We start from the raw sequence: 24,439 nt of genomic DNA, 5'->3' as shown, positions 1-24,439 counted from the left end.
TTAAAAATGTAAAAATATTTTAAAAAATTCAAAAACCTCAAGCTTTACATTTTATCCAAATTGACTTTTATTTTTATTTTATAATTTTTTTGCTTCAGCTTTAATAGTTTTCTTTCTGGAAAATAGTTTTGGGGAGCAGAAATTATGGAAGATTAGAAAATGTCTTTTCTCTCTTCAATATGTTATGGATATGGGACAGAATAGACGTTAGATATAATTACACCCAATCTATTTTCAATTATTTTAACTAAGATTGATGACTCCTGTTTTAACGTAGACATTTTTCCTCAAGCTGCATTTCTCCTACTGAGACTCGGGGTGGCAGTAAGCATGTAATTTCAGCAAATTTCCACCAGAAGGCGTATCGAACACCTTGAGTACGGTAGTTATAATTATCTAACGCTAACAACAGTTCCGCGCCGTAACGGGTGTTGAACAACCGAGACGGTCATTGTTGCTGCCGGTCGGATCTGTCAACAGGTAAATATCAATTATTGGCACAATAATAGTAATGTTTAAGTGTGCTAGAAGTCCATGCTAACATTGGGAAAGCTGACCGTGTAACTGACTGCAGTGCTTAAATGTAATGTATTTGTTAGTTTATGTGAGCTGGCAGCTTATAATTAACCGTTACAGGTGATGAGGGACTGACAGAGTTGGATAGTAACTATTTACATTTACTTGAGTAACTTTTTAGAGGAAAAAAAGTACTTCCATGAGTATTTTTACTATGCCGTACCTTTTAATTTTATTTGAGTAATAGCAATATCGCGACTGAGTCAAATTTCTGGATACTAAAATAACTTCACTGAATGAAGAACAATCTTGTTTTAGCCAAAAACCCACACCTGTTTTTGTTAGTTTTGTAAATTTTACTTCCAACGAAATTAATTTGCCAGAATTTATTATTTAGTAATTTTTTTTCATTCTGGTCTTTAAAATACTTAAATTTCCACATAGCTTCATATTTTTGGTCCATTTGTCATAATTTTGATTTTTTTTTTATCAGTTACTCAGTACTTGAGTAGCCTGTTGACCAAATACTTTTTTTTACTCTAGTAATTTCTTGAACCACCCCTTGTTACTTGAGTAAAAGTATGCTAACAAGCTAATCAGTTACTTGAGTAATGTTTCTAATATTCATTTATATGGAGCAATCTGATGATAATTTAGCCCTATAATGACGGTTTAACAGTGGTCAACAGTTAAGAAACCCACAGTTACTATCATGTATGTAACAAAGAAATCTCATTTGAAACTATATGGGGAAACATCTGTATCATGACCCCTAAATATGCTACAAAACTGTCCTGAAATGTCACTTAAAAGCCACTTAAATCCATATTTTAGTGCTCCTCATTGGGAGCAGCTGATTGATGAACTCTGATTGGGTTCTTGGAGCTGTCTGTGGAAGGAGGATTTTGCAGCGGAAATGTTCTTCAGCTGCTACCCAACAGGAGCAGGCTGCTTGTTCTAAACCAGATGGTTGGCACTGTAAATACAGCAAAGGATTTACAGTGACCCCATAGCTATAAAGCTGTGGAGTCTGGACCAGCAGGGGTGTTCCTCCGGTAATCCCACTGCAATAACACTGTTTCTGACAGGGAAGCACCTTTTAAGCTGAAACGCACCCCACTGGATTTACAAACACACCCTCTGCTTTACACTCATCCTCCATCATGTTGTGATTAATGCCTCACTGCCCTGCATTTCCTCATCTGTAATTTCTCCACAATATCGATTTTGAAACTTCAGGCTTTGGTGGCGTCTAGACTGTTGAGGGGGCAGCTTGTTTGTGTAATTATGGGCTTGCCAAAACAGAGCCGCCTGCTGTGGATTAACATGCAAAACATCCATTAGAACCCCAGGTGATAGCTCTCGTCACCATGGTAACTTGGAAGCATCACCAAAAACATCCAAAGCGCAAATATCCCCATTACCCGTAAAATCTCTCCTTTTACTGTTTTTCTCTTTAGAAATCAGGATGTTGGCATCATCATAATCATCGCCTGGCGTCTCATTACAGGAGTTGGTGGGTTAATAGGAAGCAGCTCAACATGTGCTGACCAGCAGCTCACCAAGCCACAACACTGGACATCTGACAGAGGTATGTCTACTTTATGTGATGTTCAAAGGAGACTTATCACCCAAAATTCACATTTTGTAAATTTTTTACTTTGATTTTGGTCTCAACTGCTTCTAAAAACAGCTCAAGTGCTTATTATAAACCCCACCCAGCTGATTTTTGGCAATAAGTTGATGTTTTTTAGTGTCTGGAATCTGAGCCTTTTCAAAAACCTCACATAGCAGCAGGCACTGGCCCTCATCTAGCAACCCCAGCAAAGCCTGGCCCGTTACCTGGCAACCCAAGCTGAGCTCTGGCATGTTTGGTCAGCTGGTTTTACCACTTATGTGATCTACAATGGCTTCTGGAAAAGACAAGTGTTTTATTGTCGACTTACCATCCGGTAGCCACATCCTGCATTCTCGTTGGTTGTGCAGGAGGCTCTGCTAATGCTTTCCAAAGATGTACGGTTGTATATAGTAGCTCATCTATTTGCAGCCATTTTCACCTATGATTGTAATTGTAAAGATGGTTTGGGGGGAGGGGCGTGGCCAGGAGAGGCTTGTTTGGATTTAAAGTGACAAGAGGCTATAAAACTGCTAATTCTGAAAAGAGCTCAAAATAGGCAGAACTGACCAGTTCTGACTGAAATCTCATTATTGAGGAATTAGTTTGTGCAAAAAATGTCATGAACATGTTTTTGTAGACCCCATTTTGTTCAAGGAAACATGATTGGGCAGCATTAAATGTTTTCTGTGGCGACAAGCTGTCAAAGTTGAGGTCTACCGCTCAGACTGAGGCTGTGGTTGTGGCCCGCTGGCTGTGTTTGCAGCTGCTGACTAGATGTGAAAGCGAGTGGGTCAGACGATGTGTGGACCGGTCCTCCCCCTGTGCCTGTTGCTGTGGATCCTACGAGCAACACAAGGTATGTTTCACCTCCAGGAGGGTTTTTACACAGACTGCTGCTGGTTTTATGAGAACATCAAAACATAAAGTTTTACTCACAGTGCAGCACACAGCAGTTTTCTGTGCAAATGCTTTATATATGTTTCCTTTTAGGCTTACCTCTGGTGCTCTCCAAATTTTTCTTTGGTTGTTTTAGGGCTGCAGCTAACAATTATTTTAGTTAAACATTAATCTAGCAATTATTTTGACAATTTATTAATTTATCGGCTAAAAAAATTTGCACATTTTGTAGATTTTTCAGTAAAGCATTTTTTTAATACTATCTGACATGTTATAAAAACTAAAAGATGCAAATAGACTAATATTTTAATTCCTTTTATTAAAGCGGTCTAAATTGCAATAATGGCATTCTTTCAGTGAATGCTTGATCATTTGTAGCAAAAGATGCATTTGCAACAAAAAAAATACTTTATCGCCGCTAACATCAATATGTGAAAAATTCAGCCCTTTAATTCTGTGTGGAGCTGATCTGGGATTATTTTTGGATTAACTGGCTATCAAAAGGTGCTAAAATTCTAGATCTTTTTTGTAGAATTTGAACCAGGTGAAGCTAAAATTATACCACCAGAGGACCTCTCAACATAGATTAACAATTTCTATGTCTCATATTTGATTTTAAAAGAAAATGGAATAAAGAAAAGTTGGAACCAAAAGACAAAAAAAAGAGCTGTTTGTTCCATTTGGATAACATTTGATATTTTGTGTAAATAAAGTGGTATAAAGTAAAGAAAAATAAAGACAATTTCCAAATCTGATCAATCTCAGGTTCATCCTTTGACTTTGGGAGAACATTTAGATCCAAATGATCAAATGTCAGTTTAAAAGTTCAAAGAATTTTAAAAGACCTTCAGAAATCCTTGAGAACTTTAATCACTTAGATTACAATAAACTCTTACTATTTGAATGGAAAATATAAGGAAGGGTTAGGTTGCAGTTTTACTTTTTTAATCCAAATTACAAAATAAGTAAATTTCTAATTCATTGCATCCATGTACCAGCCTCATAAACCTCTGTTCCTTGACATCCAGATATTTGCTCACAGCTTCTGCCTCTCTGCGTGTCTGACAGCTGCTAAGATCACAGCTTCCGCCAATCTGAATGCAGAAGTGGGTGATCCCGCCCACCTCTTCTGCAACATCACCACCGAGGAGGAGGAAACCGTGCACCAGGTGCGCTGGCACGACCCTCACTCCAACATGATCCTGGCGTATATGACGCGCCCGGCGGTGCGCTTCGTCCACCAGGACGCCAACCTGAAGGTGACGGTGGCGCGCACGGAGTCCAGCTACATCACCATCAAGAAGGTGCGGCCGGACGACGAGGGCTGCTTCCACTGCTTTTTCGACGTGTTCCCCTCCGGGCAGCAGCAAGGCACCATCTGTATCACCCTCACCGGTGGGTGCAGGGAAGACCTCCGCTTCTCCTTCGCTTCTCACATGCTTTCTATGTACTTTATTTTTTAATTCTAGTTATTTCAGGGAACATGCAGCGTCTCTGCCCGACATTTCTGTTTAAATTTATTTATCGAAGCCATGTAACTTTTTTGATTAGAGTCACTGGGTTTGTTTTGCTCAGGAAGCTGCAGGATCAATTTTAAACTCCCAGATCAGCAGAAGTAAAAGCCCACCCACACAGATAACCCAATGCAAATGTGCTGCGGCTAATTGGCAATTCCTAAATGGAAAACCTGCACACTGCTTTTCTTCTTTGCAACAGGCGGCAGAGTCCACCTGGAGGGGAACAGGACGGCCATACGCGGACTGCCCGTCACCCTGTCCTGCTCGTACCCCCTCGTCAAACGGGTCGCCCAGGCTCTGTGGAGGAAGACGACCGAGCAGGGCACCACCACGGTCGCTTCGTACGCCAAGATTGGCTCCTACATGGGGGAGCAGTTCAAAGGTCGGGTCAAGCTGAGCCCCACGCTGGGGGAGACCAGGCTGACCATTGAGGAGGTCCAAACGGAGGACGAGGCCTGCTACACCTGTGAGTTCCACACCTACCCGGACGGAACCAGGAAGGCCGTCGCCTGCCTCCACGTCTACGGTGAGACCGACGTGGCTTTCAGAAGCAGCGTACATTTATTTTTCTGCTGAAAGTTTGGATTCTCTTAGAAAGCATCAGCTTTCAGGAAGCACTTACTGCGGCTCATAAAAAAGCGGAAAGGTTAAAGACACTCAGTGTATAGTAAATGTTTGATTTAAATTTCTGAAAGGTAAAAACTTGAATTAAAGTTATGCAAACATTTAGTTGAAATATTGGTCTTATATTGAATTTCAACACGATTTAAGCAACTTTTGTAGGAATGCTGGAGTAACATCTTCACGTCCTTTGAGCTTCTAACATTTTGTGAAGTTAAAATAAATAAAAATATCTGATGCATTTTGTAGGAAATGACAAGCAAATGTTGAAAAAAAAATCATCTAATAGTAAATTAGAACAGTCCACCTGTGCGTAATTTAGCCTTACTTTAAATGTGTAGAAGAAGGTGATCTGGTAAGACGCATCTGCAACGCATTAATTCAAGTGAATGGAGGTCTTTACTGGTGAAACATGTTGAACCGAGTAGCTCTTTAATTTTTATTCACTATTGTGCTCCTTCTGTTGATCCGTCACATAAAATCCCTGTAAGGTTTACGGTCGTAATGAGGGAAAAGTTCAAGTTGCTCGAACACTTTTACAAATTGCTGCGTCTCAGATTTTTTTATGTCACGTTGGCTCAATAAAATCTGAGCCTTGTTAGTGTTATCTGCAGATCTGGCATCTGTTGCCCTCTCTGACAGTTAAAGTAATTATTAAATGAGAACAAGCTTCAGATTGCTCTTTCAATGGTGTGTAGATCTATTAAGAAATAAATCCTATCAAGAGTAACTGGCCTGGGAGGCGAGAGAAGCGTTGTTGTGAAAGCTCATTGAGCAGTCTGCAGAAAAACACAAGTCAGAAATGTTTGAAAGCAGAAAATCAGCAAATTTTTTCCCTCATATTTCTGCATCATAATGTAAAACAAACTGCAGGAAGTGATTTAATAAGATGAATTGTGCTGGAAATATCCTTCAACACCACTAACTTGTTAACTTGATCCTTCCAAATCCCTTTAAAATCACGCTCTTTGTGCAATATTCAAGTTTTTTCTGTCCACATGAGGACCATGCATTATACACTCAGAGCAAATCTTCGAACAACTCAGGAAAAGGAAGTTCTCAGCATAAACACACCCCAGTGAGATGATGGCAGCTGAGGTCGGTCATTAAACTACTGTTCTGAACTGCCTTGGAGATGGATTTCACTTTTCCAACGCAGCACTTCGACCTCCTACTCTTTTTATTTCCTGTGAGTGTAATCGAGTTCAGACGACAGTGGCAAGACTTCCAGGGGCGTGAGGAGCTGCTCACTTTCCCCTGGGAGGTTGTTTTTACAGTGAAAAGGAAGGAAGGAAGGAAGGGAGAGGAAAGTGTCACAGAGGGGGAAAGGAGTGAGTAATTTGGAAAGCAACCCACAGGGGATGAGTGGTTCACTGTTCCTCTCCAAACAAAGCCTCTGTGTTGGTGTGTGTTTGTCCTGCTTTGCTCCAGACGCACAGTCACTAAAAGCCGATACACCAACATTTGTTTGCGTTTTGCTGACCCTCCAGACAATTCCAAGTTATCCTTGTCTGGAGGGATTGATGCTGATATTCTGTCTCTCTCTCTATCTCTACATCACAACACACCACAGAAAAATCTAGTTAGAATCAAGTTACAGAGCTGTAAAAATTAACACGCTGATGTGCTCTCCCATTTCTACCCCCAGTTTTACCCAAGCCAGAGGTGACCTACTCGACGTTGCCCTCGGGAGTCACGGAGGCAAACTGCACCGCCCAGTCGAGGCCTCCATCCACCATCCTGTGGGAGACTAGCGTCAATTCTGTCACCCTGGGTGCACCGGTGTTGTCGGTGGACATTCAGGGTGACGGCACCACGATAGTGACGAGCACGCTGCGCTTCATGTCTGCACTCAGCAATGTGAAATGCGTCGTGCAGCACCAGGGTTTGGAGAAAGCCCGCACGCTGGTAATCAAAGCAGACGGTGAGCAAATTATGCTGCGATGCATGTTTGTTCTTCCCAGACATGACTCGCCGCTTCTGTGGCTCCGAGGTGCAGAGATTAGAGGTTTTCTATTTTAGTCGGGGTGCAATTATGGATACTTTGGTGGTGGAATCCTGCATCCCGTAACGTCTCAGCAAGGTTTATTTTCTCAAACCGCGTGACTTTGACATGTTTAGTCCAGACATCGTCCAGCGCCTGGAAAAAGTTTTCACCCCCTATGACTTTTTCACATCCCCTCTCTTAAGAACCAAAACTTCTGATTTATTTTTAATAAAAATATCCTTTATCTAAGTGTACCAGCAGCAAGTTATGTTCAAACTAATGTAAGAAAGAATATGAAACTTTATAGTGAGTAAGAAAATAAAAGTATTTCAATGTGCTACTGAAAAAATTGCACATTCACATTTAGTAAAAAATTTACAAATTGTGTATTCGTCCATGAGAACGGATGATTCACATGACATAAAATGACAGCAGAAATGTTGACACTTTTTTTTAGATTGAGATTCTAAGTTTTATGTTTATTGGGAGGAAGGATCTGTGATAACGCCCATTTGTGTACCCAGAATGCAGCATTTTATTGGGATTTTCTACAATATACCATTACGGAATCGGTAAACTGTACACCACTCTTAACATTTTTTCACAAATTTATATCAGAACAATGTGCTTCATTTCTATGTTTCCCACTTAGTCATTACTTTGTAGAACCACCATCTTGCTTCAATTGCAGCTGCAGGTCTTTTGGTTATCTATCTAAATGATCATTTTTCTACCCATTCTTGTTTACAAAACTGCTTAAAATATGTTTTCTCAGGTCTCTCAGAGGATCAGATTTTGCCTGATGTAGTGAGCTCACCCAACGTTGTCCTCATCTCTGTGTGTGTGGCTGCAACTGTCGTCATCCTGGGTCTGTGTGTGTTTTTCTGCAAGCGCTTCGTATGCATTTGACGGTAAGTCTGAAGTCCACTCCACCACATTTCCTTCTGTCAACACTTCAGAGAGCCTCTGTTTGTGGCAGCGGGATGGCACAGGCTCGTTTCCCAGAAAGTGAAGCTGGTAATCAAAAGTTAATTAGAAGCTCATCTCTCAGCTTATGTGAAAGGGAATTTTTGTCATAGAGCCGGTTTCAGTTTTTCTGCAGCTGGGGAGAAGAAATGTGGGTCTAAAAATAAAAAAGTTGGAGCGATTCCCTTGTAGTCCGCCAGACGTTTGTTCTGGGAAACTCTCACAGGTGTTTCTGTAACTTTAGAAAATGAGTTAAAATGTGAAATGAAGCATTTTTAAACACATTCACACATTTTTTTTTCAGCCACAAGTATTTCTGGGTGTATGCCGTTGGGGAGGAAACGCTCAGCAGATATCCAGAGCATTGTTTCTCTTGCGGCCTGCTGCGGAGGCCAAGTTTTGAGTGGCTGTCATTGTGTGTGGCTGTGATGAAACATTCCCATGTCTGCTGGTTGCATAAGCAGAAAACAGTCGGTTGTTTTATGGGCCTGAAGGATTACAGTAGCCCAGCCAGGGTTCATCTCATTAGACCCATTTATCTGTAAGTCACTGTTTTAGTTTGATATGGTTTATTTTAATAATGAACAACATCTTTGAGGTCGGACCAAGTTTTAAATCCACAGATGTTTTGGCAGGGAACAACGGTTCCCTTATAGTCCTCTAAAGATAGAAGCGACCTTCACCTCTGACTAGTTCAAAGCATTCCAGTGCAGTTTGGAAAAGGAAAAGATCAAGTAAAAATATGTATTTTCAGACCAAATTCGGCATCTCAACCTGGCCTTTGACGGCTCATTTACATCCGTTTAATTTTATTATTTAAAAGTTGTCAGTCTTGTCTGTCTCCCTCTGTTTTCCTACCTCCTTTTATTGGAACATCTCTTATTTTTGTTAGATCCACAAACCCTTGAATACTTATGGTCCCCCCCTAAAAGCTGTTAGAATTGCCTATTTTATAGTTAAAATAAACTATACTTTAGCATGCATTAATACATACAGCAGACACAATCTTAGCACTACAGAATCTAACATCTGCAGTCTTGTCTACAGGTTCTTGTCGTTTCAGCCAAAGATCATGAGTCGTTGTCTTTTAAAGCTTGGCGGTATGATGGTATCTAAATTGTGCTGAATTTGTTGGAAAACAATCCAGTTATTATTGTGCAATGGAACTATAAAGAAACATTAACAGGGACAGAAGGTCACTTTGCAGCTATCTCCCACCTTCACATGTCAGCGTCACTCCTTTCATTGGCGGCGACACCTTTTTCCTCTTGGTTTGTTGAATTGCGTGGTGCCAGGCTCATGTCGCCCTTGAACTGCTGCCCGGTTCTCTAATCATAAATCCTCCTGCGCACTGAGAGGGAAAAACAAAGTAGGAACCAGAGCGTTGAAAGAAAAATAAAGTGACAAGGTCTTTCTTATTATTCTTGGTCGAATAATAAACCAAGGCGTTGATCAAGGTTTGGTTTTTTTTTATATCGCTGATTATACTTATCAGGAGAAAGAAGGCAGGACTTACTGAAAATTCTTGCTTTTTTAAAAGGTGGACTGTTACTGTGAAAAACCAGCCATCATATTATTCCTAACTTTCTCCACTGAGTTACAGATAAGAGTCTGCAGACACAATTGTATATGAAGTGCATCCCCCCCCGACCCACGTATAATTTGTTGAGTTGGAACGATCTGAAATGAAAATATTTTTACTCAACTCTTTCCACATTAGCTGAAGGTTTCCTCTTTTCTCAGCTACGCCTGCTCTGGGCAGAATAACAAGTGGCTGCACTGATTGTCTGAAACTAACGCCTTGAAGAAAAGGACCTCCTTCAGTCTACTTCCTCAGGCTGACGAAGACGACAGACATCAGGATCCCTTGGATAAAGGGACACTGACATGCTTGTAGTTGAAAGCATGCCCAGCCTGACAACAAGGCGTCCTCTCAGCTTGGACGGGAAAGACACAGCATCGACTGTGTTTCCCGGTCCTCGTCTCGCCTGGAACATGCCGGATGGGAACAGGATCTGTTACTGTGATGTGATTCAGATGGTTGTTCTGGGGAAATGACAGCTCCTGCCTGTAACTGAAGTGAGCTATAAACGCGTGGTCACATTCTTTGCGACTTTCGTTTTTACGTCACACAAGTGAGGACTTGTGCAGATCATTTCATAATTTGTCTTTTATGGAATGTATTTATGAATGGAACTTCAGGAGTGTCTTTCTAGAGAATGGGATATAATGTAGTCCAAACCCTTTTTTTTAATTTGCTTAATTTTAATAGTTTATTCCTTTTTACATCTCCCCCTTTCTTGGTTTCAATCTTTTTTCCCTCTGTACTTTTTTTCTGGCATTTTTCTATTGTATCATACTTTTTTAATAAGTTTCTTTGCCTCCTTGGTTCTTTCCTTTATCCCCTCTGTCCTTGTCCTTGTGCCAATACCTCCCTCCTTGTGTCCTTTTGCAAGTACAGACTTCCATGCGGCCTTGCTCCCATGATCCCTATCTTGTGTCCTTGCACCAACACCTTCTACTATGCATCCTTGCACCACTACGTCCTTCTTTGCCTTCCTTGCCTCCTTCAGTCAGTACCTCCCCTCAGTGCATTTCTGGATCTACACTTGGTGCAGCTCAAACCAAAGGAGCATGAGAAGAAAAACTTCACATTCAACGAGCCTCAAATTCAGAACTTGTTAAAAACACAGATTGATCTTTCTTTGTATTAAAGGCCACAGGCTAATGGTGCAGGAGATATTGTCTTGACAGCCGTTAGGTTCTCTTACTCCAACTGAGCATCATTTAAGTCATAAATCTTCTCCTGATTTATGTAGCAGGATGTGAATGTGTCACAAAGCTCAAACCACATCAGTCTGGGTTTCTTGAGCATGACAAGTTCATTGGCCTCCACAGACTCCAGATCCCAACCCAACAAAGCTCTTGTGTGACAAGAGACCTGAATCAGACATGTTGACAAATTGTAGTTCCTGCATAGTGATCACTCCATAGGTACCAACATCTTTGCGAAGAATGTGTCTGACACCTTGTTGAGTCCAGCCACCATGAATTAAAGGAGTTGTGAAGGAAAAAGGAGGTTGAATTTGGTTCTAAAAAATTGCTTTTAATCAAGTAACTGATGGCTTTTGTTATTTTTGGTATTTATTCACTTTATTTTTTTAAGTTCTGACTGACGTGTGTCAGTTTTTGTCACGGCGGTTTAATTTAACGTAGCGAAACACAGGGTGGTATTTCTGGTTTGGATCTGGTTTGCTACCACATGGAAAAAGAAATCCACATTTCCTTGCTGCATTTGCTAAGTACGAAACTCTTTACATGTTGCAGCCGTCCGAAGTAAAACAGCATGTTAAAGCCTCTGAGCTGCAGAGAAACCCACGGTGGACCTTTTTATAGAGCTGTGATGTCTGCGGGTGAGGTCGAACCACAGACAAGCCTCAGACTGGCCTCTGATTCTGGGTATTACTTAGTCCTGAGCTTGTTCCAGTAAAAACCTGCTGGATCTATTTGTGGCCATGTTTCCCTAATTCTTGGTGTGCTCGCCACAGAAAAAGGAAGCTGACCTTGGACAAAGATGGCAAGATTTTACACAAATATATTTTTAAGCAGCAGCTTTCATGCTGCTGCAGAGGGAGTGGTGCCACATCCTGCTTGGATCTCAAAAAAAAATAAAAAATCCTCTGCCCTTGAATCAGGAGAGCAGCTCCTCTGAGATTAGATGAAGGGAAACATCCCGACAGGCCGATGGCGACACCTGCTGGTGAGGTCATTGAAGTGCATTGATTCAGTTTTTACAGGGTAATCTGTTTGCTCTTAATTAGCTTTAAAACTATGCTGATTCACTTCAGGACGTTGACTCAGGAGGTGTTGCATCCATCTCTTTGTGACTCAGGAACATGATCAGTGTGAAATTCTGCCTTCTTTAGATGCTTGTGGGTGTTGGATGTGTCCAAACACGTTTCTTCCTGTTGCACTCATAAAGTGGAGTTGAAGGAAATAAATGCAACCTTTTGCTTTGACTCTGTGACACATTTATATCAGGAACTTTAATCACCACCCTGTTGTGCTGCATCTTTAAAATTAGATCAGAAACTCCTCATTTCGGATGATTTACTCTGACAACACCGAGTGATGAACAAAGGAGTTACAACAAATTTAGCTCCCTGCTGCTCTGTAATTATTATGTCAGATTGCACAACACTGGTTCAAAGTTAAATCCACCAACAATGATTTCATGAACGCCATAAAATTCCACAAACCGTCAAAGGAAGCTGTTGTGGCATTTCTTCTGAGTCATAGGATTCTATGGTTTGTGGTAAAATAATCAACCCACTGTGCGTGTATTTACTGTTACATCTAAGTGTAAATCATCTATTTAATGTGTGGTTTTTACTTTAATTCTATCTTACATCTCGGATAGGGAGAAAACTGTTTTGGTTTTTGTAGCTAAATATAGCAGTTACATCCATTTTTAATTGACCAGAGAGTTTTACATAGATGGGTGTGAAGCAATGAAAGCATTCAAACTCAGTAAGTGCCTTCAAAATTAAAATAGCTCAAAAGAGTTGATGACCTGCTGCTAAAATTAAAGGCAAGTGAAACAAATAGGTTTTAAACAGGCAAAGGAAGTTTGTTTTATAGTTGATGACCACAACCCCAAAAAAGACTTTTAAAGTCTGACAGCTTCATTTTTCCTCGATTCCAAGTCAAGTATTAAGTCTTTGAGAACCAATGTTGTCCACTCTGTTACCAACTACTGCACTGAATTTTTAAGAGTATTTGGAAACCATGTTCTAAATCTACATGTAGATCCCTTAAACCTAAATTGAAATGCTCTCCGAGGTGCATTGTGAAATAAAACTCAGAATGAGGTGTGGCCTGGTGAGTAAAGAGGAGAGGATGTAGATTAGGAAGGAACAGGAAGGGCTTTTACTTTGATAAACATGGTTCGTTTGAGTTAGCCAACATAAGAGAGAGAAAATATTTGAGGTAAGATTATTTTGTTTGAAGTTTGCTGGACAGCTGTGGCTAAAGGGTATAGTAGCAGCCTTACAACTGGAAGGTTGTAGGTTCAATTCCTCCTGTCACATGTTGATATCCCTCCTGTGGATTACATGATTCATATTGGTGTTACTCAGATTATGAGTTTAAGTCCGATCTGAAAATTGAGTCCTCACATGTGGAGTAGTAACTGTGTGTGGACCTCAGGGTTGTAGTTGGAGATTGTGAAGCATTTCACAGGTGTTCACCACATCTCTAATGATTCCTTTTGTGCCGCAGCTCGACTTGGTTATTATGGTTTTCAACTAGCAACAGGAATGTGGTACCAATTTTTTTTTTTATTCTTCTAACCGTGTGTAATTTCCATGGGTTTCTGTTCCGACTCAGGAGGTTTCTTTTGTATTTATCTTAGCCAGGCCTGAACAAATGCACAACTGTTTACAGATACTCACGTAGGCAGATATAACCTTTCTCAGCAAACCATGAAAAGGAAACTAAAGGAAACTGTTAAAGGTGCTTTTTCATGAAAATGAGAATGAGATTCGACTGAAGACGAAGCTTTGAGGTCCACCAGAATTAATAGGGAACTTGTTGGACTACTTCTCTAAATACAAAGAGAAGCTCGGAGCTTGCAGGTATGAATGAAACAATTTAAGAGCTGTACATTTAATATCAAAACATTATTTCAGAAGTGAGAGCAGGATGTTGTGGTTCACTGTGCAATAACAGTAACACAGAATGACCCTTATTAGCGGTTACAAAAGGCTGTTTCTGTGTAGTGCTGGGCTTCAAAACCAGACCGACAGTTTTCACAAATGCCACTTTGACTGGAACCAATAAGTCACAGAAAAGTAAAATGTTAGTTATTTTACAGAAGGCCTGAAGAGGGAGGTCGCCAGGCTTTAAATGGACCGTAGGAGTGAGACACAGTATGCCTGTTTGTCTCCTTTTGTTTCCGTGTAAACATAGGAAATGAAGCTTAAATATGCTGTGAACTGTTTACTCAAGTACACGATAATCTGGAGTCTAACCATTTTAAATGTGCATGAATCTGAAAATCAGAGAATCCAGCTGAAATAATCAAATTTTAAAAGTGTGCTTTGACCACTGCTTATCCCGTTCTGAACATCTCTGGCCCCCTGCTGAGGTCTCAGCCTGACCAGACCTCCAGTCTGATGAGGTGCTTAACAAAAGCAACCCAATCATAGGCTGAGGAGGATTTTGTTGTGGCAAGATTTCTTTTTGCTGTTTTTTTCCAAAATCTTTATTTTCTGTTTCTGTCCAGACTGACTCAGCATCTGGCGTCGCCGCCGCCATTATGCTTCAGTGGATTTCTGAGTCCGACCCAGCTGCTCAGCACCGTGCAGAGGGAGCTGCTTGTTCTGCTCCTACCAACTGGAAATGTACTGCCGGAGCAGACAAAAACACTTCTACTGAAAGGACTATTTAATGCTACAAATGAGACGGAACTGCTGAGAAGTCGACCTTCGGTGGCCTGAAAACCTTTTTACGATTTGGTTTCAGGTCATGTCGTTCCTCTTTGTCCTGTAACAAACACCCTCTGCAGCTATAAAGTGCCACACATCCAAGTCAAAACTGGCGGTCTTGAATGTGATTTTTACTTCTATTGCTCTGAAATTTGTTGTTGTGGCTGTATTATGTTGAGATTAACCTGTTAGTTGCACCATAAGCTAGCGACGCCACTGCCCTAGTTCTTTAACAGTCCTGATCGGTTCATCCAGCACACAGAAAAATGTTGGAAGAAAAACAGAAATATCCAACTTCGTTCTAAGTTTAGCCTTGTTTTGTGTCCTGACTGGATAAATATACCCTAGCTCTACTTCTGGCCATTGTCCCTCAAGCCTGGCGGCTTTTGGGACGCCAACACCACCACCGAAATGCATCTGTTAGTGGCTCCTGGAGACGTACGCTGATTAGAGGAGGGCCAGTTCTGGACCTGCGAGTAACTGGATACCCAAACGCAGCCAAAGGTCTGAGGCTGGATGTGACTTTTTGTTGAACCAGACCTTTGTGAGTCATTTTGAGAGCGGAGAGGACGGCAGCTCTGTCAGTTTTCAACTCCTACATGTGGGACCGGGGGGGACGGGTGGTCGAGATGTAATCTGTGTGTTTCTGGGGTTGATGTCGCCCAAACGCCTCCTCAGCAGATGAACCTGTGAATCACTGTTTGTGTGTACGAGTGTGAGACAGATGGAGGGCGGATCTGTTTCCACGTGTGCGCTTGTTTTTAAAGGAAGTCTCTGTGTTTCTGTTTTTTATGTGTCTGTGAGTCACTGAGCTGAACTGTAGGGAGCAGCGTTGACATTTATGAAATGTCTATTAATCAGATTAAAGCAATAACTTTTGTAGAGGTTCTGAGAAAAATAAATGTACTCTTATTTTTTTTATATATATATATAATTTTTATACAATGACACTTGTATAGTGTATATTTATATAAATATTGTGATTGTGGATGAGCTTTAAAGAATTAAAGCACTATTGTGCAGCTTTTTGAAACATTGCAAATTATTGTGATTTATCTTCAAAAGTTTCCCTAATTGACTCAGAATTTTTTGTCCAAAATGTCCAGTGCTCCTCTGGACCCTTTTAATTTAACCACTTTCAGCAGATTTATTCCTTATAGCTTTGTTGTAGTTTTCGTCACATTTCTTTCTCCCCAAACAAGCAGTGAAAGTAAAATTAAAATTCCTATAGAATGAAAGTTATTCATCTTCATCTAATTTTAGTGGCGTTGGTTGGAAAAACACCCAGAACTTGATATATGCAAGTAATGCACGTCGTGATTCAGATTTATTTATTTTTGGTACCTGTAACAAGGCGGCCTTTTGCGGTTGGATTTTACAGTGAGGAAGACTACTTGAGGCAGAGTCGGGTGGAAACAGCAGTGGGTTTATTCTTCACAGCATCAGCACACACAACTCAATCTCAATCTTTTCACAGGTGAAACTGCAGGCTTAAATAGTCTCAGCTGTGTTGGACTCAACCACCTACAATTCACAGGGGAATCCCCCTTAACAAATCTCCACCTATTTAAATAAAATACATCTTATTAAATATAAACATTAAAATGTACTTTTTATAAATATTTGATATTTTATCTTACACCAAATGAAACACCACAAAAAACCCATGAAGAATTCTCTCCCCACACTTTTCAATGGCCTCTCCCGGAACCTATAAATGGTGTCTGGACCCTCAGGGTAGAATTTGTCCAAACACCCTGGAGAGGACACAGAAAAGACAGGTGAGTCACTCAATATCAGCACTCCACACTTAACATTTGCCCAGTTTTACTCACCAGTAGCTCATTTCTCTGAGTAACAATTAACCTCCCTTCACAGGCAACTACCTCACTTGACAATGAGGAGCAGCTGTGCAGAGCCCAGAACAAAAGGCTACATGCTAATTACTAAAATCCTCAATAAATACAATTAAAACTTCTTGCGTGCAAATTGTTATTTATGTGCAAATTTCTGCTTAAAGTGCAGTGCCAAATAAAGTGCTTTTAAAGTGCTGTACAGGGACTTAAGTAAAAACAGTCCCAGTAATGAAGCTCTCTTCATTACAGTACTGAAAAATAAATCATAGTACAAATTTCAAATTGCATATATTAATTTGTATCAGCGTATTATAAAATATAACTTTGACTCGGCTTCAAGTTAACTAATTTAGTTGGTTATAAAGAAATGTCCCTGACAAAGCATTTCTCTGACTTGATATGTACAGAAGCTAAAATGACTAAAACTAAACTTCATCTTAGTCAAAAGACTTGCAATGAATAAAATTTTGCTATCAAAAGTAACTATTTTTTAAAGCTTTTTCCTGACTTTGAGTCTTCAGATGAAGTAAAGGAGATCCTTTACTGTTTCTGATAAATCACAATATCATCTGCAAACATTTGTGGAATCTCTCTCTGACTTTATTCGTCTATTGTGGCTTTAGGATTGGGCGGTATGGACTTAAAGTTTTATCAGGTACTATTCTGATGACGACAAAATGACAATAAGAACTGTTGGTTCTGTTTTAGGTAACTGTATGGCTTTAGCCACGCTTCCGTTACAGACGTGCGTAAAACTGTCGATATTCCGCTAATGTCGAGAAAAAACACAATTTTGCAATTCTGCTGTTTCCATTGAATAAAATCACACATGAATAAGTTTGTTCATGTGGAAAGTCATTATAAAGCATTCTGTGTCGTGATCCTCCAACTGCTTCCTGTCTTCTTCATGGTTTGCACCAATGCAGTATGGCTTGTTACTGCATGAAACATGGAATCCCTTACAAAAACACCCATTTGTAATTTTTTAGGACATCAGTCACGCAAGTGTTATTTGGATCACTGAGCTGCACACAGGAACAGTTTCCCTGTCAAATGTTTGTTTTCCAATCCATATCAATGGCAAATATTTAATTCTGCTAATATTTTACTTTCTGTACTATAAATTACTGAACTTTCCAAATTCAATGAAATCTTGTTTTTATGTGAAACTTTTTCAAATTTGGAAAAGGCAAGATCTTTCATCTTTCTGAGAATGATTTGTTTTATTGTCCGAAAGTCCAAAAAGTTAAACCATCAAACGTGCTCACATGGAGATTTCTTTTTAGTCTTACGAAGAGTAGCAAATCTGACTGATGAAAACATTTCTTGGAGAATGTGAGCGGTTTGCTCGACTCAGGGGTGAAACTGACATGGGAGGAAACTCGTTTTCACCTTCAGCCCACTGGTATTAGTTTGTTTCACTTTCAAATCCTCTGAAAGTCATAAGATCATTATACCCTCAAATGAATTAAAAATATTCCCTCTTGCAAATGCAAATATTTTCCTTTAAATAGCTAAAAAGGGGCAATTTTTACTCTTTCTATTAGGGGAATACATGGAAATTGAATGAGTCACGCATGAGTCATGTTCAGTGTGACACCTGTGATGTAGATACCACACTGGAAAATTTAACCCATTGGTAATTTATTTCTGACAGGAGACAAATGTTCGATATTTTCCTTCTTATTTAATGCTGTGAATAAAATTAAGTTCTCTCATTTCAACTTTAACCTGAAACCAGTCCAAAAAAAAATAAACGATTAATTGTTTTGTCAATAAGAATACTAAGTACGAAATTTATCAAATATTTTCTGCAGTTTACAATTTTGAAAACATACATATTTTTTAGCTTTTCGTTCAAGTGATTATTTTTTTAACACATTTTTCATTTTTCTTTCCATATTTCTCACAAAGACCGGAGAAGGGCGCAGTTGTTCTTTCGTTGATAAACTGACATCTGTCATGTTCAAAGCAATAGTTTGCGGAAATTATTTTAGTTTCACTCCCTTTCCTTTCTATGCAAGAGGCTTATTTCCCTATTTATACACTTGTCAGGCTGTTAAATCCTAGTTTATCATGAACTCGATCAATCATTACTTTCCTTAGAAATACAGTAGAACCTTGAGATTGATAATCATAACATGTAAAATACTTATTCTGTGGAAGTTGATGACTGTTTATTACAGTGTTTAGAGAAATGACTTACTTTTAAAAAAATATTAAATGGAGAAGAGGAAGCAGGCAAAAAAGAGCGGAATAGAAACCAGAACAAGAAAATATGGGAAAGAAAACAGAATCGAATGCATCAAAGAAACTCCAAAATGGCTGAACGAAGAAGGCCTGAAGAGACCTGTGAGATCTGCAATGATTAGAAGACAAACTATTGGGAATGTGGATGTTTCTCATACTATTTCTGCCCTAAATATGGATTTATTACAATACGTCAAAAAAACATAATGTCATGTTGCTTTACGTCGGAGGAAATGATCTTGATATGTTTGTTTTAGAAAGAAAATGAGCCTAAAAAAACAGCATCTTGTTTCCAGACTAACAGGATTGACATTATGGAGTGACCTGCCCACGTTTATGACCTTTGACCTAATCGAAAACTTGTGTTCTCCCTTAAAAAAATGCTGTTTCTGAGGCGAAACCTAGAAACTTAAAGGAATTGTGGAATATATTCCAATCATCCCAAATGTTCCAGGAAATGTTTGCTAATTTATATATTTATATTTTCCCCTCATTTTTCTGTAGAGTGGAAGCATCTTTTCCTATTACTAATTTTTTAACAAACCACTTAGTTTTATGCTAACTCACCACTAGGTGGCAGCACTGTTTGCTTTGCCGTTTAACAGGATCTCCTCAGGTTTTTCTTCATTCATTTTAAGACATGGTTCTTCCCCCGGCCTGCCCACCTCCAGCCTTTATGTAACAGAGGAAATGACAATGAAGCTTTGTATTAACCCTCCTTGTTTTTGCCGTTTTAACAGCAGCATGTGTCTGTGACACGGTGGTTGGTGGGTGACTGCAAGCAGGGGTGGGACGTGTTGTGAAAAAAAAAAAAGGAGCGTGTGACTGCAGCCATGAGTAACGTGGCGCTTCACGTCAACTCTTCACACTTTCAAAACCGCAGAGGTGACACGTCCCACGGCCCATCCTCCCCTCGGGTTTCACGCGGCCCCTGCAACTGCACATCCAACGTTTCCTATCACTCTCCACCTTTCTTTTTAAAAACCTGTTTTGATGGCAGGGTTTTGCTTCTGTAACCTGCGATCGACTCCGCTCTGTGGTTTTGTCACGGCTGCAAAATGTTTCCTGTGATGCTGCTTAATGAAGTAGATAAAGATATTTTATCTTGCCTTTGCGGCTAAGATCTCTATCAAAGAGTTGCTCTCTTTGATTTATTTATGAATACAAATGTGGTTTTATGCAAAGATTTTGTCATTTTTCTAGAAACAGCAGTAAGTTCTCAATTTTATACCAACATCTAATTTATTCTTACACTTTACTCTCCTGTTTTAAATAATACTTTATGTTTTTGCTTTAGTCACATTTTTCATCTAAAATCGTTCTCTGATGATTCTTTGTGGCTGTTTCTGGTTTGGGTGTTTCATGAGACTGCAGACGGTTTCATTCTGACCTGAAAGGTTTTGCTTCCTGGATTCAAGCTGGAAAGAAACTGAACATATATGATTTGCTAGTGTTTCAAAGTTTTCCATTTCTAGGACGGCATCTCATCTTTTTTTCTCTTGATTGTCACCTAAATGTCAACAGGTATTACTCACTTAAACCACTAAACCTGTAAAACCTAGCAACTCTAAACTCGATCAATTCAGGAAGCAGAAAGTCAAAAATACATCAGCTGGAGCCACAACATGGAGATTTTATTGTTAGATTTTCCTTTCCTGAAAAATTAGCATAAAAGTATCCTGATTTAAAAGTTACTCATTTTAATAAAGCAAGCTACATGAAAAAGAACAAAATTCATTCAAAAATGTCCATGTAGCCTGAAGATCAAACAAATGTCAAAGTTTGAATTACAGCAATTTGAGAACACAATTTGATCAATTCAATTCAAAAATAACTTATTTATTCCAAATGAAATGAAATATTGCCGTAACTCAGATCATCCTGGTACCTTTAAGAGTTGCTGTGGGAAGGAAAGATCTCCAGTAGAAGTCAGTCTTGCAGCAAGTCTGAAGAGGCCTCTGACTGAAGACTGTTGCTGTACTACAGTTTCATGGCTGTCATGACTTGCTAACACAGATGGAAGCTTCAACGGGTAAAATCTTTGCAATAATGTACTTTGTTTTCACTTTTTCACTACTTTTGTACATAAAGTACACACAGAAAAGTACATTCACAAGCTAAAATAGGCCAGAATAGCAAAACTCATGGGATTAATAATATTTCTCTATATATTACAACAGCACGGATATTATAAATTAATCTTAAACATTTTCATAGTTTTGATCAGAAGACTGGGAACATGAATCAGCTTCCTTCCTGCTCCTTCCTGGAAAATAGATAAAAAGTTACAATTACCATGTGTTTGTTAGCTCTTCTGCATTCATGGAATGTATTTTACCTTTTAGATGTTTGTAAATAAACTTTAAAAGCTCCTACCTTTCAACACTATTTGTGACGTAACACTTATAACAATCACTAAAATGAGAAAAGCACCGATTCCAACAAGTCGGTACATATAATGACCACACATGTACTGAGAGTCATTCCCTGCAAGATAAGAGGACATTTACTTTAACATTAGAGCATTTCTGTTCACCGGTGAAGGATGTTATTATTTTTTATGGAAAATGTAAACCTGGTAAAAGTACAAAACGGAAGTAGGAAGTTAAAGTTTCTAACCTGAGGTTGGACTCGTCCACAGTTGAAAACTTGCTGTTGTTGTGGGCTGAGTGTCGTCTGAAAAGCATGTTAATTTTCGTGATTGAAGTTGGAATGTCGGTAAAAAGAAACGTAACTTTTCGTTTAGAAACCAGTTATTTGCTGCGAAGTATTGCAAGTGCGCCATGTTGACGTAAACGCCGCTGCGCCGTAGAGCAACACATCCACCAAGAACGGTTTCATAAGGGGTTCACAGCCCCACCGCTTCCCATGCGAGAGCAGCCTTAGTCATTTTGAAAAGCTAAAAATGTGTGTAGGCTCCAACACTCTGATAAAACAATAAAAAAAAAAATCAATGGAGATTTGATCAGTTGTAATCAGTTGTAAGTAGATTTAGATTTCCTAGACAAGCTAAAGATTTGGCAAAAGAAAAAAGTTTGTAAATGCACAATATATGCACACACCTCTGATTCTAGAAATGAAAATACATTGACTTTACTACCTCTGATCATATATAAACTACTAACTCACCATTAACAATGACGTTGATCATGTGGCTCACATCGCTTCCACTTTCACACCGATATCCTCCAGAGTCATTTATGACAATATTTTGGAAAATAAGATAGGAAGCTCCTCTCAGTGGTCGCTCCATCTCCCACCCTATCTTAATGTGCCTGTTATCACTGACACTGACGAGGACACGTGTCTCATCCATTTTATACCAGTTGACTGCTGGTGGTAAGGTGCTGCAGAACACGACTGGGCAATCAATCCGGAGTTCTTGTCCAGGAATCGCTTCGTAAACTGTGTTTCGCCAGACTTTCATCTCCGTTATGCAGCTGTCGTCTGCATCAGGAAAGAACCAGACAGAGTTAAAGATCTGGCATCCAGTTGCATATCTTGTTAATTTTATGTCTATGTTTTAAATGTTAGGGCCGCATTATTTGGCTTAAGCATCACTTACTCAACTGTGGCACTGTAAAAAACCTCTATATGATATTGAAAATCTTTCATATGTTTCAAACACTTTGTTATTAACTGTATTGTGCTAAAGAATGCATTTTATCTAGTTTATTTCATAGGTATTTAAACCAAAAAACGCGTTTGAACTGAATCTTCTTTGACAAGATAAATTCAGTCTAGAAAGGCCAATTTTAAAAGTTATGGTAACTTACCATCAGCATCCAGAGGCACAAGGAGTCCGACTGAGATCAGGACATAAAAAAGGACTTTGTGTCTGTAAAAGATCATGTTGGTCGTCTGAAGCTTCCACTTCTGTTCAGCTTCTATAGGTTCTGAGTTTAACACAACAGATGTGGTTGGTTTAGTTCCTGTTTGCTATTATGGTTATATTCAACATATAACCTCCTGTAAATGCTAATAGGCTTAATAGTCGATTAGAAGAAGAAACATTTCTGCTTCTGCAGTTGTTAGATCGCTAGTAAGTATTTTGTTCTTGTGGATAAAAGCACAATACATAAAGTGTAAAAAAAACGTTAAACTAATCCATCATGCAGTAGTGTCTGTTAGTAAATCAGAGTAATAAGCTACTGTTTTAGGTCAGTCAAGATTATCAAAACCGTTTCTGCAGCCGTTTGTTTATGCACTAATATTTCTGTAAGTAAACACTGAAAGCCTTACCTACATGCACAGTGAAATGTTCAATAATATTTAAATTTATTGAATATGACTGTTTATTTGGTCATATTCAATAAATATGACCAAATTTAAATAGCAGAAATATTTACACATATTTCTGCTAAAAAAAGAATAAATATGTTGGATAAATTGACTGAACTCACTGCAGAATCAACTTAACGTAGTCAAGTTCATTTACTTTGACTAGATTTCAACAAAGCTAACATGAACTTGGGATGAATTTAATTATGTAACTATTCTTGTACTTGAAGAATTTAATTTTATTTTATGACTATTTTAGTATCAGTTTACACATTTTGGTTGTCAGAATAAATTTGTTAATTGGTTCCTATCTTTCATGATGAACCTGCATGCATTAAATCCAGGTTCTTTGCAGAAACCAAGCAGAACTGTTCAAAAACGTGACTGAATGATCTGCATGAATCACTTTATTGTGTCTGTAAATGACTGTACATAAATGTCCTCTAACCCAATGTTAAACAACTTTTTTTAAAATTGCAGTTCCACATTTTTACTTTTCAGAAAGAAAAAAAAATAGTCAGCATGTTACCTCTGATATATTATCAGATATATATTGATCTTAAATGTAAGTTAGTATTTAAAGTTTCTATCAAAGACCTGCTGTTTTCTCGTCTTTTTATTTAAAGCAGGACCAAAGTTTATGTTTTAAGGCTGCATTGTTTGTATCTATTATTAAGATGAGGAAGTGTGAAAACCTACGTGCTGTGAAAGATCTCTGGTCAGATAGCATCTCTGGTACAAAAACACAAAATCTCGTTATGAATAACAGGCTAAAATACATAATGTTGAACAACTTAGTTGGCTGTGTAGCTCCATTTTTTACAACAGAAATAATAAACTTTATCAAAGCTTGTGTGTTTTCTGAATTTTACAAATGGTAATAGACTTTGATGTAGTCATCATAATTCACTACTAATGCCCCCATTTTATTCAGCCTCATTGTATGTGTTGGGCAGTTTTAGCATTAAGTTAAATCTAAAACAACCAATAGATGCTCTTAATAACTGTGGCTAAAATTATTTTTCAAATACAAGTATATAAACAAATACATGTTTAGGAGGTTTTTCAGTATTTTCATGTGATAATTGCATTAGTTTCCACAATTGAATGACATTAAAAGTACCAATAGTGTTTTTATAAAGCTAGTTTTCTTCTCATAGGTTGGAAACTGTTTATTTTATTACAGTTTTCAATTAAATCAACATCTGATAGAAGGAAATGTATCCACCCTGTTTATGTTTGATGTTTTTCTATATTTTAAAGCCTAAAAACAGAAACAAAATAGAGGTTCTTTATAAATTTGAACACATCTTCTGCCATTATCTTTCTATCTTAAACCCATATAACGTTTGTGGCTCTAAGTTACTTTTATTTAGCTAATCTGAGGGCAAACATGTCTTCTTGGATGTTCATTTGCAGACCCTTTGATGATCTGAAATATT

The 24,439-nt window shown here is 38.8% G+C and overlaps 1 protein-coding gene and 1 long non-coding RNA gene across 7 annotated transcripts in view; one reads left to right on the top strand and one right to left on the bottom strand.

Annotated features, from left to right (window-relative positions):
• The window catches only part of LOC103474499 (splicing factor U2AF 35 kDa subunit), a 44,683-nt gene that overhangs the window by 298 nt on the left and 19,946 nt on the right, over nt 1–24,439 (top strand). The window contains exons 1-8 of one of the 6 annotated variants that reach the window (XM_008425573.3): nt 329–480; nt 2,027–2,107; nt 2,898–2,990; nt 4,100–4,426; nt 4,748–5,074; nt 6,818–7,093; nt 7,932–8,067; nt 14,409–15,643. In XM_008425573.3, coding sequence (XP_008423795.2) covers nt 2,933–2,990; nt 4,100–4,426; nt 4,748–5,074; nt 6,818–7,093; nt 7,932–8,065 — 1,122 coding nt within the window. In that variant the 5' untranslated portion in view covers nt 329–480; nt 2,027–2,107; nt 2,898–2,932 and the 3' untranslated portion in view covers nt 8,066–8,067; nt 14,409–15,643. Of the gene's footprint in view, nt 1–309; nt 481–1,976; nt 2,108–2,897; nt 2,991–4,099; nt 4,427–4,747; nt 5,075–6,817; nt 7,094–7,931; nt 8,068–14,408; nt 15,644–24,439 lie in introns of those variants that run through there. The other 5 variants (XM_008425556.3, XM_008425565.3, XM_008425581.3 and 2 more) reach the window with 5 other exon arrangements.
• Nucleotides 20,622–22,604, bottom strand: LOC145554114 (uncharacterized). The gene is made up of 3 exons (XR_014090154.1): nt 22,493–22,604; nt 21,846–22,163; nt 20,622–21,392 (listed from the first exon to the last, which is right to left on the bottom strand). It is a non-coding gene; the product is annotated as an uncharacterized LOC145554114 (long non-coding RNA).

The sequence above is a fragment of the Poecilia reticulata genome, chromosome 2, assembly GCF_904066995.2.
Source record: "Poecilia reticulata chromosome 2, P_reticulata-male-v2, whole genome shotgun sequence".
Taxonomy (NCBI): domain Eukaryota; kingdom Metazoa; phylum Chordata; class Actinopteri; order Cyprinodontiformes; family Poeciliidae; genus Poecilia; species Poecilia reticulata.
Note: the sequence above shows the minus strand (reverse complement) of the source record. Positions and strands in the feature narration are given on the sequence as shown.